The sequence below is a fragment of the Calypte anna genome, chromosome 1 (genome assembly GCF_003957555.1).
Source record: "Calypte anna isolate BGI_N300 chromosome 1, bCalAnn1_v1.p, whole genome shotgun sequence".
NCBI lineage: Eukaryota > Metazoa > Chordata > Aves > Apodiformes > Trochilidae > Calypte > Calypte anna.
Window position 1 is genome coordinate 106699835 of NC_044244.1, and position 14830 is coordinate 106714664.

General features: G+C 45.9%; 1 protein-coding gene across 1 annotated transcript; it reads right to left on the reverse strand.

Annotated features, from left to right (window-relative positions):
• Positions 1-8191: 8191 nt before the first annotated feature.
• On the reverse strand, positions 8192-11636 carry ATP5PO (ATP synthase peripheral stalk subunit OSCP). The gene is made up of 7 exons (XM_030449141.1): positions 11528-11636; positions 11251-11301; positions 11058-11168; positions 10553-10682; positions 10324-10436; positions 8672-8758; positions 8192-8371 (listed from the first exon to the last, which is right to left on the reverse strand). The coding sequence occupies exons 1-7, from the start codon at positions 11555-11557 to the stop codon at positions 8258-8260; spliced, it is 636 nt and encodes a 211-aa protein (XP_030305001.1). The 5' UTR covers positions 11558-11636; the 3' UTR covers positions 8192-8257.
• Between the last annotated feature and the right edge of the window lie 3194 nt (positions 11637-14830).

Consider the following 14830-nt stretch of genomic DNA (forward strand, 5'->3'; position numbering starts at 1 on the left):
TGTCAGCCTGTTTCATTAGCATGTGAATGTTCTTGTGGAGCCTGTTGTTAGGTTTTGGTGTTCCTTGCATGTCCTTTCAGTACTGGTTTCCACCTTTCCTGTATAGGCGGTGTTCTCTAGCACTACGAGTCTTATTGATTTCCATTAGGAAATTAGGATATATTCATAAAGGATAGGTAGATACAGTATGGTAATAAGTGTAAACTGTGCTGGGAAGTGTCTGTGTATTATAATTTCCTACAAGACCACTGTAATGTTTCAAGCAATGGGAAAAGAAAAAAAAAAAAGAAGTATGTTGGAGGGACAACAAAGTTTACATTTCATACTTTTCAGAATCGCTTTATTATTTATTTATTGAAGATAGTGTAGTATTTTGTATCAGAAATGACAGACATACTTATGTATTTTTTGAAACGAAACAGAGATACACACTTCAGTTAGAAACTTTCAACTGACCACATTTTAGAGGGAGTGTAACTTCCTAGGCATGCGTTTGTTTACCACTAGCTGGCTGAAAACACGATTAAGAGAACTTTAAGTTTCTATTTTTCAATGTTGTTAAGAAAATTGTTTCAATTAAAATATGTAAATAGTACTAAACCCATGCTTTCCTAATTCCATATCAATACATTTTATTAAATATAATGTATATGAAAATACACATTGTTGTGGTAGGATAAAAAAAAAGTGATAAAAATCTATAAATGCAGTAACATTAAATGTCATTGTCTAACCTTTTATCGCTGTCCTAATTTTACTCAGTAGCTGGAAATACGGTGAACGTTCATTTCAGTGTTCCAAAAGCAGTATCGCCATGTACAATTACAATGGTATAATTTCACCAGCATCAATTACAGTAAACAACTAAATAGACAAACAGGACAGAGAAAAGACCATGGTGTAATGTGGAAATCCTGGCCAGGCTTTCAGAGGGAGCCTTAAGAAGCTGCACCTTCCTCTGAGACTCAGCTGGTGTTGGAAGGAGGGGACCCTCAGCTCCAGGGGCTCTTCTCAAATCGTGACCCTTATCACAGGGCAGGTACAGTGGCACCATTCTGGGGAATCATAACAGGACTGAGCACCTTCCTGACCATATTGCTTGGGATTTCCCACTTCTCCTCGATGCACAGTGATGTTTAACTCCCCTTAATGCCAACAGGAGTTATGCAAACATGATGATGATGAAAGGCTGGGGTTTGGATCATGGGTATCTGCAGAATCCCTCATAATCATTCTAATCCTAAAGAGGAAGCTTCTCTTAATTCCTGTGCATCGAGGACAGGATGTATATATACCCTTAAAGCCAGCTGGCTCTGCATTGGGATGTCACTGTTTCCCTGACTGCTTTGCCCTCAGCTCTCTATAGTATGCTGGCATTGTTGGTTTCCCAGAAAAACCAGCTTTTCACCAGGGTTAGCCAGAGGTTCTTAGAAACCCACTGCCTCCCGTTTTCCCTGTTCAGAAATGCTACAGTCTTGCATGTTGCTTTGCATTAACTCTACAGCTCCACCTGCTACAGATTTCTACTTTCCTAGGCACTGTAGCTGCAAAGACCTTCTGCTCATCCAGGACTTTGTGCTGTAAAAGCTCAGGCCTTTTACTGAGAGAAACAAAAAAAAGAGAAAAAAAAAAAAAAGGAAAAAAAAAGGCTCATTAGCTATTCATTCCTACTGTGCTTTCACAGAGAAAACTGGGAGCTCTCATAACAGGGTGGTTTAAATAGCACCTGTGTTCGAGGAGCTTGAGGAAGAGAGAAGGGCACAGCAATGTCTTGGAAGTGAGTGGTCTCTGTGCATGAAGGTTGAGCTCTTACAAGTAAGAAATGCTGGCCAAACTCTGCTCATCTGTGCAACCAGTATGGAGTACCTATATTCATGTAGAATCTATTTTTCAGATACTGGTTATTGATCTCTGAGTATCTTTGTAAAATAACACACCTTAGCTCACAGGTCCTTTTGTAGCCCCATCAAGACATGTGTAAACTTTTCCTAATGTTATGCAAAACTACCACAACAGCAAGACTGAAACCCTGGTAATAGTGGATCACATTTTGGATTGAAAGGTATATTTGTGCAGATAAGCATCCCCACTCTAATGCAGTGGTTGTAAACTTCTATATTGTGGTGTTCTGGGACTGGCTGTCTGCATTTGCTTTGGTAAAATTCATCCTTGCAGAGAGGCTGAGTACAAAGTGTCTCCATAACTCCTTCTTACAATGAGGCACTGTTTAGTCAGTATGTGGGCCATGGGTCTGGCTCTCAAGATAGGGTTTCATTTCTAGCTTTTACCAGGCTCTACTTTATTGGAGAAGACCATTTGCTTAGACCTAACTAGTCAGCATCAAACTCCTTGGCTGGCAGTCAGGCCTTTCTAATAATAATACTGTGACTTTTTAATGCATTCACTGCCTTCATTGAAACAGTGATCTTGCTTTGGATGAACTGGGAGTAAAAAATCCCTAAGAGAAGAAAGAGCGTAGCCTGCAGCTGTGAGCAAACATGCAATGGAAGAAGTTGCACTGGTAGTTCAGTTTCTAAGCTTTAATTCTAGAAGCTGCATTCTTCCCCCATGTATGTTCATTGTAACAAGCAGAGTGGTGTTTCTCCCTTGTGCTTTCTTGGCTAGAAGCCTTGTAGTAGAATTGAGTTAATTCACAAAGTGGAAGGGAACCAGATGTCTTTTAGAAATCACTGACATAACTTTTGAAAGGTGGTGGTACCTGGGGATGGGCTGAATGCCAACATTATGGCTCCAGAGAAAGGAAAGGAATATTTTTTTCTTTTCTTTTTTGGAGGGGAGGAAGGGCAAGTTACTTTGAAATCAAATCCACAGTTTCACAGCAGAACTTCAAATATGCAGGGTGCAAATTAATAACAATCATGTGTTTTAGTTGAACCTGGGAGATCCACACTGGATTTAGTGCAGCTCTGTATTTAAGTCAGAGTTTGTATGCACTTTTTTATAGAAGTGGAGCTTTTCAGTGTTTTTTTTTACAGCTCTTTTACTCATCTTTCCCCGAATTAACCTTCTGAGCTATACCTTTGAGGTGCTGATACACTGCATGGTTTCAAGATGCTTTCACAAGGACTCTGTGGGTTTATCAGCATTGCTGTCAGGCTTGTTGCTTTCCTGGTGCCATCCAGGCAGCCCTCACAACCATCTAGGAGATACATGCCCTTTGCATATAGGGAATGGGCTGCACCAGCACCAAGGTGCCAGTGCTCCATTCCTCCAAGGACTTGTTTCCTCAATCTATAGCTGTATGAGGGGTTTGCCAGTGCTGCTGTTATACATCAGCAGGGTCAATGTCTCTCAGCTGTGTTTAGGACCTCTTCATCACTGCTCGGATGGCAGTAAGAATCAACCTGGTCTTGGTGATGTCCTTCAAGAGCATTTTCTCCCTATGGATGGGAGTCAGCCCTTCAGAGATGCCTCTCAGAGAAATCACCTGAGCTCCTTTTCCTCTGTGCTTGGCCACATGCAGCTAGAAGTCATTGCTGAAGGAAGGCTCAGCTCTCCCCCTTTCAGAGGTCCATCCTGCCACCTGAACATGCATCTGGATACCTGTGCCATCCTTTCCAGAACTGCCAGCCAGTGTGTTCCTGCTGCCCATCCTGTAAGCCTCCAGTTCATTGCCAGTAAGGTGGTAGATCATATTTGAGATTGCCCAAGTCCCTTCCTGGCCATGATTTTCCCACCTGCTGAGCCTCTTGGCTCCCTCCAAGCCAAACACCCTCTGCATTGCATGACCAAAGGCAGCTGATGACTGGAAAATGCTTCTCACCTCATCTTACTGCCATTGCAGTCCCATTAGGTTTTGTTTCTGTGTACACCTTGTGAATAAAATGGTGCTTCTGTCCTGTAATTAGTTTAGTCCTTTGGAAAGGTTGTTCTATGCTGTTTTTAGGGATTCCTTTGCAGGCTTCTCCCTCACAGCTCACCTGGCAGCTGCTACCTCTGCAGCAGGTCTCCATCCCCTTCCTCAGTGAAGGATTTCAGCAGATGATTAATCCATGCCCCAGCTCATTGCAAAGGCATAAATAAAGCCAGCCTGGCATCTATGTGCTTTGCTGGGGATGGGATGCATGGAAGGATTCTAAAGGCTTTGCTAATTTAGGGCCTAGGTGATGAAGTTAGTTTGAGCTCTGAAAGGATTGCAAATGGAGCATCAAACAAAAAGTCAAGATTAAGATAAAATACAGAAGCAATTTGCAGATGGATCTGTTTTCTTATTTTCCCAAAAGTACTTTCAGCCAACAAACTCACCAGAATTGTATTTACCAAGCAAATCACAATTCATATACTTGCAGATTGCAGTGCATTTGGAAGCACTATAAAATACAAAAGCACCAGACTGACTTTGCCCTTGGAAATACTAAGCAAGCGCAGTGCTGGTAGAAAGCCCATCTGCAAAGCCCTGTGAGGCAGCATGCAGGAGGTGAGTTGATTTGGGCACTTTGAAAGCCAGAGCATGTCACTGAACTGACACGAAGCCAAATGACTGATAAATTACAGAACTTTTTTCTAGATGCACTTAATTATTATATATTTTTCTCAACATGAGGTTTTAATGAAGGAACTTTTAAAATGTTCATTTTACAATTTTTTTACCCTTTAAAAATGATAGATCACTTTTTGTTACTTTTGAGTAGCTTTGGGGAGGGGAAAACATAGATAATGCCATTTTTGTAATAATATTAAATACATTTTCAAAACTAAGATGTGACAAGTTCAGACTTTTGCTGCAACAGTCATGTCTATTTTCATACTGTTCTGTTTGCCACTGTGATATTTCAGTTTATTCAGATCCAGCAGTCAAAAGCCCTTGAAGCAGAGACAAGCTGGAAATCAGGTTAAATCATCTTTGCTTTGAGGGGTTTGGTCTGTATGTACATTCCACATATATTCTGGCATTTGTTTAGCTCCAGCACTCTGGTCCTATATGCATATTGATGTATCTATAGTTAAATACATGCTTGTGTGTGTGTGTATGTGTGTGTGTGACTATTTGTACATATAAAAAACCCCACAGCTCTGTTGCCACCAAATAGTGGGTATATCTAACAGAAGAGCACTTATAGACACCCAGTTTTGTTTGTTCATTTAAATATTTTAAAATAAGGACCATCCTTGGAATTTTTTTTTCATAGGAGAATATGTTTAGGATCTAATTTAAAAGACTAAAAGCACTGCAGTAGGAATATGTTAAACTAACCTAGTCGCTTGATATAATTTCAAAGGCTCTGCTGCCATTGTAGATGAATTCCTTGTACTGCTTGTGAAGCTGCAGGAGTGTCACCAACCCTGGATTTAGCAGTCAGTCTGGCATCTTCAAGTGTCCTGCAAGTGAAGGGAGTTTGCCTGAGACCCATCCCTCAGGCAGCATCTCCTGCCTGCCATGGTGAGTGCAGGGGAGCAAGGGGAAAAGCAAAGAAATAGGGGCAAGGCTAAAAAGTAAGAGCTTGGTGAGCAGCAGCATCTCTGCCCTCACAAGAAATGTGGGGGGCATGTCCATCAGGGGAGGGATTGGAAGGGAAATCCATCCCAGCTGTGGTGGCAACTCCGTGGTGTGACCTATTCCTGCCAGGAGGAAAGGGGAAGCTCAGGTGTCTGTAACACTGGTCCTAATGCTTGGGCAGCTTGCTGGGCTCCCTCCCTCCTGCCCTTTCATCTTTCAGGCTCTCCAAGGTTTGCACCACCTCAAGCTTTTTTGGGATGCTTGAAAGGGCATTGCCCAAAGGGTCACATCAGTGTGGGGAGACCTGTACTGCCCCTCCTGCACCATGCACACAGATAACACCCAGATGAGGCCTGTGGCAAGGCACCACCACAGTCTGATGCTCCCCCAGGGCAGGGACAACCCCAATCCCTCAGAGAGAAGGCAAAGCAGCCTCCAGGAAGGCTTTGGTTTGATAACATCTTCTGCAAAAATACCCTACTCCAGTCCTCGAGTTGGTGAAAAGGAGGTGAGATCCTGGCAGCCTCTGCAGATTGTGTATTGGGTGCTTTCAACTTTGCGTTGGTAACTTGTTAAAGAAAAATATCACTGTAGTATTTTTTTCAACATTAATGCTTTAGAATTGGGGAATCACTCTCCTTGCTGGTGATGGTGTTACATTTTAGTGCACTTTTTGCTGCCAAACAAGTGTTATCAATTAACTGCCTTTTTTTTTTTCCTTAAAAAAGGAAGTATTGTACTGTCTGCAGTATTCATATGACCCTAAAAATTACAACATCATTATAAAAGGTTACACTTGTGTCTTAATTTCTGGCCAAATAGGAGGAAAAGTTACTTTTTTTTTTTTTTTCTCAGTGGAAATGGAACTAATAGTACTGTTCATTTGCCTCACATCTAACTATTCTCCAGTAAAAAATTCATACTGTGAAGTTGGTTTCTGTTGGTTTTTTTAAAGCTTTTGTAGCATAGGTATAGTGAGTAACTGAATCAGACACCACTGTTTCTCATAAGAAAATTTCAGCTGTACTTGGGTTGCTCTGAATGTGTTGTCTCCTCAGTTGAACAGTTTACATACGTGGTCCTATTAAGCAGAAGTCCCTAAAATGTGTTCAGTGTTTGAGGGATTGTGCTGCTCCCCAGACTGCCATCACCAAGGCAGACACTGCTGATGAAGAGTTTAGGCTGCACGATTTGTTTGGTACAGATGAGACTCTAGTTGTGTAAGTGAAATTATGCAAGAATAAATCCAGGTTTTTTTTTTAAAGTTTAACTGTGTGCTGTTTATATTCTTGAGAAGTACTGAAAAAGTGATGGTTCGTTGTACTTACTTGTTAAATACATCCTCAGATTGGTACTGTTGACAAAAGAGCTACACAGGTGTAAGCAAAGGGATATCCCCAGCAGGAGGGAAATAACTTCGCATTATTTAACACCTGCCACATATTTTCATCTCTGTAAAGCATTGTCAGCATTTTTAAAGATTTGAATATTGAGACTGAAGCAGTGGTAAGACAGGAAAAAAAAAAAAAGTTATAAAAAATAATTTAGAAACCACCCCCCCACCACCATAAAAAGACCCAACAACTTGCTTAGTAGGCAAGGTGCTGTTACTGTGTGTTAAATTAAGAGTCCCTAAGCTGGGGCCAAGCACGTCACTGGCAATATTTATACAGGCTGGCAGTGACTGCCTGTGGCTTCGCTGCCTGAGAACATGGCAGCCCCACCTTGGTCTCTCCCCTAGATTTTGTTAATAATTACTGAATTAGGAGAGCTGCCCAAGGGCTGTACCACTGGTACCCTGTTGAGCAGGGGGCCCCTCTGTCCTGCTCAGGGCCAGTGCTGCAGCCACAGCCCTGCATTGCAGTGGTCTGTAAATCATGGCCCATGTCACAGAAGGTGTGATGGGAAGGGCAAGAGCTGTTTGGGGAGGCTCTTTGCCAACTGAATAGGTTTCAATAATAACCCGTCTGGAATCAGCTAGCACCACCACTTTGACATCCCACCCTTGCAAGAATGGGATCCATCCAAAATTAAGTCAAATGTCAGCTCCTGACCAAGGACCAACAGGATGGAACAGGCACTGCCTGTCCAAGATGACCTAAGTGGAAAGCAGAGGCAAAGCATTTCAAAACAGGAAGAGAACACTTTGTATCCAAATGTCATCTGGGAAGTACATACAGCCCGTCATGACAACACTTCTACATTATCAAATGACAGCTCCAAACACATCTGTACACAGTTTTAAGTTACCAACACTTTAGCCCCTCACTAGTAAGGTTTTCAAGGGTAATTTCAGTTTAAGGTATTAGAAAACTCTTTGGCACTAGAGGTGTGGAAGCAAAACGGGCCTGAGAAGTGTTTGGTGCTGAGAAAGCACTGATGGATGACTGAACAGACACTGTTGCACCGGAGTGACTCCAGTAGCTGCAGCTCCAACACTCACACCTTTGAGACACAGAACAGCACATGGAGCTGTTCCTGCCATCACAACACCCTCTGCAAAAATTTTCTCTGGAGACTGACAGAACCTCAGTAGTGGTGACACCATTTTTCAGCTCCCAGAGCATTAGTCTCCATTTCCTTCAGAGCCATATTCACCTGAATTCAGGGCAAGACAGGTTTTCAAGCTGTCTCATGAAATGGCCAGTGAGGACGAAGTGAGATTCACTGCTACTTCATCACCTTGCTCCCTCAGGGCTGTGTTTCTGAAACAAAATACTTCACACGATCTACTCAAGAAGAAATAAATTTTATTGTTTCCGGCTCACAGGTTTCACTGTTAATGAGAAGGTCAGCTTGCTAGACACTCTCTTTCATGATTTTGGTGAGTTTCTGGATCTTAGACCTTGTTGACATGTCTACGTACTTCTCCCCAATATTGACAATCATGCCACCAAGGATTGCTGGATCAGTCTAAAGAAGAAATATTGAACAGAAATTTTATTATTTGTCTAAAAAATTATCCCAGTATACAATTTTTTATGCTATTGAAAAGAGGCTTTTAAAAGAGCTTTTTTTTCCAGATTACTTAGCAGTCACTCTATTCCAAATTTATGATTTTAGTAATTAAAGCATCAAGTCTACATGAAAGCACAGCACTATGTAATATAACAACTGGACTCAGTAATGATTATATTTTTTTTTTGAGATCAGAGAGACTGAAGCCCAGCCTAACACAAACTTGAAATTTATTAGCAAATTAAAAAAACAGACCTTGGTCTCCAGCTTCAAGATCTCTCCCTTAGACAAGAATCCACCCAGAACACCTTTTAGCTCACTAAGGCTGGCATCATCCAAGGGCTGAAAAATACAAACAGAAGACAAGGAAAATGAAGAACTTCAAAACAATTGAATGACAACCTAAATTTTATATTTTGATTCTTCTAAAGACAAACGCTTCCATGACAAAGGGTTTTTAAGCAGCCTTCTTGAACAGGAATAACCAAAGAATAGCACAACAACAGCAGTCACTTTCTGTCCCCTGCTGTTTTAAAGAAACCTTTTGTTATTTGTGCACCTGCTCCCAGAGAAAATTGTGATGAAAACATCTTCAGATGGCACACATCAGCAATCCATCCTGCCAAAAGACTTGACAGAAAACCCTGGGATCTGACTCACAGCAGTGTTTGAGCTATACAAGGAAAGATTAATACTTCTGCTTCTACAATTAAGACCATCAACTTAAGAAGAAAAGCACTGGGCAGTGACTGAGGACACTGGCAGTGAGCTTCCAGCCATGCTGCTGGATTGCAGAAAGCTCCTGGCTAAGTGTACCTCTCTCCATCACCATGGAAGAACTCTGCATCCCTGTGGGAGAGACACTGTGAATTTGTCCTTGCTGTCCCTACAAGTCACTCTCATACCACTGAGATGGAAACAAAAGGGACTTCACTGCAGACTAGTGGCTTTGGGTTACTGATAATTTAAATAATTTCTGTTTAACAGCTACCAGTTTGAGAAGCAAAAGAAACTAACAACAGTATCACCAAAAAAACGCAGCAGGAGAGTGACCTCATGTAGAAAGTGTCTGGGAAAACTTGTGGAAAGGTTTGCATAGGCTTGTGAGTCTACATCTCCCTGCACACTACCAACTAGACTGACAATCTGTGCTCACGGCCTACAGAGAGCCAGTTAATCCAAAATGGATCAGTCTACTTAGTCCAGGCAGGCAGCTCACTGGGGAGACAGCCCTACCCAAGGGCCACAGATTGACATTACCTACCTGGCTGACCAGTTTTGCATTCTAGCAGACCTGGCCATGGATCCAATAAGAAGTTACTGAAGTGCTAGAACCACCATGCCTCCAGCCTGATGTTTTCAGCTCACAGAGACACTGTCTTCCCTCCTCCCTTCCTGAGCACCAGCCAGACTTGCCTTTGTGCCACTTTGGGAAAAGTCTTTCTACAGTTTTGGAGTCAGCCACTTGCCCTGATTACTGCAGTTGGTGAATCAGGCAGCTGCTCCCACTGAAGAGCAGCACTAAGCACCAGAAGCATCCTTAGTCCTATCAGGTATTTGCTTTGCTCTAACCAATAGCTCATCTGATAGTTCTGGCCTATCTGTATGATCCTGGTGACAGAAACAAGAACACAGGCAGTTGTATCAGCCAATTGGGCTCATTTTTATCAGCCACTGGGTTCACACCCAGGGTAGGAAAGATGTTACCTGAAAAGGGAGGAAAAGATTCAATTTTTTACCAGCTGGATGTCAAAAAACTATTTGCAGAAAGAAGTTAACATCGGTAGAGGCGAGGAATTTCCTCATGACTCACATAGCAAACTACAAAGTTAAGCTAAAAAAGGTTTCTACCTTTACACTTTTTATATGCCTACCTGCTAGGCTCAATCTAGAGGTATTTAACTCACCTGTGCAGTGGTGACTGTGCACAGCACCTCTCCTCGGTACGCGCTCATGATCTTCCCAAACGCAGAAACAATGTCTGGAGTGTGCCGCAAGCGACCATTTTCGGCAAGCAGGTCTGGAAGTGGCAGATGCATTGAAAGAGTTTAAAGCACCCACCAGAAGCAGACTTGGTGAGCTACCAGTAAAAACAAGTATCTCTAGATGGTTTTCAGAACTCAAATGGTTACTCACTCATCAGGTTGACAGTAATAGGGGACATCTTCTCTTTTGCCAAGGCATCGCTCACAGCTTTTTGTTTAACAGAGCTCTTGGTGTGAGGGTTCATCACAACACTGCCTAGCTTAGGGTCTTTCAGGAGGGCCTAAGAGGACAAACAAGCAACATTAAATAAAGACAGAGAGTTCTCCAGGCATTATGAGGCCTAACTGGACCACCCAAGGCAGGCAACAGTTATTCACCGAGTAAGAATGAAGGTCTGAAGCTGATGGGAAGTTAAACGGCAGCTCCAGGTGGGGCTCGTTTACGTTTCTGTCAAGAGCTGATGCTTCTTCCAAGCAGCCTCACACCGGGGGCACAGCACTGAGGGCACAGTGCTCCTCAGGCCTGCTGCTAAGGGGGAGCTTCACGCTGCAGAGGGGCTTAACCCCCACCTCCTTCCTAACAAGCATCAGGCAATCCCCACAGCTCCCAACACCCCCTCCGAGCTGAGGCCAACGTAGGCCGGAGGGCACCTTACCCACACCCGGTTCAGCTCCTTCTCAACCTGGTCCAGGTTCTTCTGCTTGGAGGCGGCGGAGTACAGCGCGGTGGCATAGCGCCCTTCCAGACCGTACACCTGGATGGGGGGCTGAGAGCGAGAGCAGGCGAGCGCTGAGCGCAACCTCGAAACGCTGACAACCCCCCCAAGTCCCTTCAGACCATCCTCTCACCTTCACCAGCTTGGAGGCCGGCCTGGCCACCGATGTGCTCAGCTGCCGCACCTGCGGGGAGCAGAAACACCGCCATGAGCACGCACCCCCAGCCCCGGGAACCGGAGCGGGGGAAGAGGTATGGGGTTGGGGGCGGAGGGTTGGGTTTCGAGACCCTGGAAGGGGGGTAGGTGAGTGCAGAGGCGCGACCCGCCCTTTCCCACTCTCTGTCTCCCCTCCCCCGCTCCCAACACCGCGTCAGGGGCCGCTGCGTTCCCAGCCCCCGCCTCAACTTCACCTTCAGGGTGAACCCCGCCACCGCCGCCATCTTCCCCGACCGCCTCTCGAGGTCACCGCTGAGCCCGGCCCCACAGGCGGGGAAGGGCGCAGGCGCCGCGGCGGCCACCGCCCCCGGCTCCCCGCTTCCCGCCGTCCCCTTCTGCCCCGGCGCTCAATGGGAAGGGTAGTTCCCCAGGGCTGCACCTTCCCGCTGCCTGTTGGGGAATGTAGTTCCTGAGAGCCGGCAGGGAGAGAGGGGCCCAAGAGGCCCCCGCCTCCCCTCGCACCCCTTCCTCCTCTCGAACTGCCCGATGTCACCCTCCCCGGTGCCCTCCGAGCAGCCTCACCGGCCCCCCCCCGAGAGTTAGGGAAAAAACTGAGTGCTAAAGGTGCCCCAACCACACAGCTGTCCCGAGGGGTGATCCCCCTGTGAGAAACTGCTGCTTGGCACGGGCAGGGTGGTCTGTGCTAGGCTCAGAGGTGAAGAGAATGGGAGGGTGGCTCCTGTGGCATCCCTGCCCTGCTCTAGGTGAAGTCCCCCTCATTGCTCCTTCTGTCACCCTGGTACTAAAAGGTGACTTTCCTTCAGACCACTGTGGGAGCAAGTGGAGGCAAGTGACAAGTAGTGTTCCTCAGGGGTTAGTATTAGGTTAGGACTGGTACTGTCTAACATCTTTATTAGAGACATGGATAATGGGATAGTGTATCCTCAGCGAGTCTGCTGATGACACCAAGCTGTGTGGTGTGGCTGACACCTTAGAGGGAAGGCAGACCATCCCATGCCAACCCAATAATGGCCAAGTACAGAGTCCTGGCACCTGGGCTGGTGCAGCCCCAGGCACAGATACAGGCTGGGGGGAGAGCACACAGAGAGAAGCCCTGTGGAAAAAAAAGGACCTTAGAGTGGTAGCAGATGAAAAGCTTGACAGGAGCCACCAGTGTGAGCTCACAGGCCCGAAGGCAAACTGCACTCTGGGCTGCATCAGCAGAAGTGCAGTCAGTGGGGAGAGGGAGCTGATGCTGCCCCTCTGCTCTGCTCTGCTCTGCTCTGGTGAGACCCCACCTGGAATACAGGTTGGAGTACAGCTCTGGAGCCCTCAGCACAGGAGAGATACAGACCTGTTGGAGAGGGTCCAGAGAAGGACCGTGAAGATGAACAGAGGGCTGGAGCACCTCTGCTATGAAGAGAGGCTGAAAAAGTTGGGGCTATTCAGCCTGGACAAGAGAGGGCCCTGAGGAGACCTTACAGTGGCTTTCTAGCACAGGAATGGGTCCTACAGTAAAGGGGGGGTAGGGCTTTTCACCAGAGAGGGCAGTGATAGCACCAGGAGTAATGGCTTTAAACTGAAAGAGGGTAGATTTAGTTCGTTAGATATTAGGGAAACCTTCTTCACCATGCGGGTAGTAAGATACTGAAACAGGTTGCCTAGGGAGGTTGCTGATGGCCCCTCCCAGGATGTGATTAAGGCCAGGCTGGATGAGGACTTGTGCAACCTGGTCTAGTGGGAGGTGTCCCTGCCCATGCAGGGGTTGGATCTTGGTGATCCTTAAGGTCCCTTACAACCCAAACCATTCTATGATTTCTTAGGCAGAGCCTGGCAGCATCGTGGAGCTCTGGACGGGACCAGAATGACCAGGGGAATGGCTTCCTGTGCTGGCTTTGCCCCTGTCTCTGTCTGTCCCTGCACATGCAGAGCTTCCCCCAGCCTCGGTGCTGGTCATGTACTTGTTTGTGGCTTTGCACATAGAGGGGTCCAGAGGTGGCTGGGTCGGGACACAGGAGATGCTTGTTGGCCTGGTGATTGCTGTTACTGGTGACCCACAGCCCTTTCTTACGTTCCTGTATGGGTCCTGTAACTCACACCTGTGCACATCCCTCTGTTCAGATGCACCAGGAAAGCAAGTGTCGCAGGACAGAAAGTGTTACACTAGTTCATCAGCAGAGTATATGTGAGCTGTGCTTTCCTCAGAGATGTCTGGTGCCCTTTAACACAGCAAAACTACCTGGGAAACGCAGTGAGCTATTTCCTCCCCTCAGACAAACCAGATCCAAAGGTCTCCCAGGGCCAAGAGACAGTCTTCCAGATAGAGCATTGGGTCGGCAGTCTGAGTGTCAGCTCTTACTGTCAGTCTTTCTGCATGACCTTGAGCAACTTGGATCCTGCCTGCTTCCAAATTATCTTGCGTGGTTAAACTCTTTCTCTCCTTAATTCTTCCAGCTCTTCCATAAGAGACGGTGAAATGCTTGCCTGCTTCCCAGAGCTGTTATAAAGACCGAGTAATTATTTTCTGCAGTGTGAGTAGCTCAGATGGGCAATGCTTTTGAAGCAGACGGCATGGCGTTAGTGAAAAGCACCCTGCATGGTCTGCAGGGCAGACTCGAGTCACTAGATGTTGCTGTTGCTACAAACTAAAAGTAGAGGGATTGCTTCAGCTACGTCAAACCCAGAGAATTAGAATAAGGCCCTTTAGGAAATACGCTTGAATAAAAGAGCTGGTCCACCGTCCCACCAGAAAGAAAACAGTATCACCAACAGGCTTTATTCCAGATGTAGGAATTTAGTTCCCTGTTCCATCCCTAGCTGTATTTCACGGAATAATTGAGTGATAGAAGGGTTTGATTGAAAAGGACCTTAAAGATTATCTAGTTCTAACCCCCTGCCATGGGCAGAGACACCTCCCATTGGATGAGGTAGCTCCCCATCCATCCTGGCCTTGAACACTGCCAGGGAGGGAGCAGCCACAACTTACCTGGGGAACCTGTGCCAGTGTCTCACCATCCTCAAAATGAAGAATTTCTTCCTAATAGCTAATACAAATCTACTCTCAGCTTTAAACCTTCTTCTGTTGTTCTATCACTAAATGTCCTTGTCAAAGCCCTTCCTCATCTTTCCTGGAGGCTCCCTTAGGTACTGGAAGACCACTATAAAGTCTCCCCAGAGACTTCTCCAGGATGAACAACCCCCAACTTTCTCATCCTGTCCCTGTAGGTGCTCCAGCCCTCTGATCATCTTTGTGGCCCTTCTGTAGACTTGCTCCAACAGCTCCATGTCCTTCCTGTGTTGGGGGCTCCAGAACTGGACACAGCACTGCAGAGTGGGTCTCACAAGAGTGGAGTACAGGGGGAGAATCACCTCCCTTGACATTCTTTTGATGCATCCCAAGATCTGGTCGGCTTTCTGGGCTGCAAGTGCACATTGCCTGCTCATTTTGAGCTTCTCATCAACCAATGCCCCCAAGTCCTTTTCTTTAGGGTTGTTCTCAGTTCATTCTCTGTGCTGCCTGTATTTGTGCTTGGGATGGCCCCAGCCTAGGTGCAGGA

Excerpts from the sequence above, each read along its gene's own strand:
- ATP5PO (XM_030449141.1), bottom strand. The coding sequence starts at position 11,557 with ATGGCGGCGGTGGCGGGGTTCACCCTGAAG. Across the intron at positions 11,302-11,527 it reads TGGCGGGGTTCACCCTGAAG|GTGCGGCAGCTGAGCACATC; the intron begins GTGAAGTTGAGG and ends TGCTCCCCGCAG. Across the intron at positions 8,372-8,671 it reads TCTTGAAGCTGGAGACCAAG|ACTGATCCAGCAATCCTTGG; the intron begins GTCTGTTTTTTT and ends TTTCTTCTTTAG.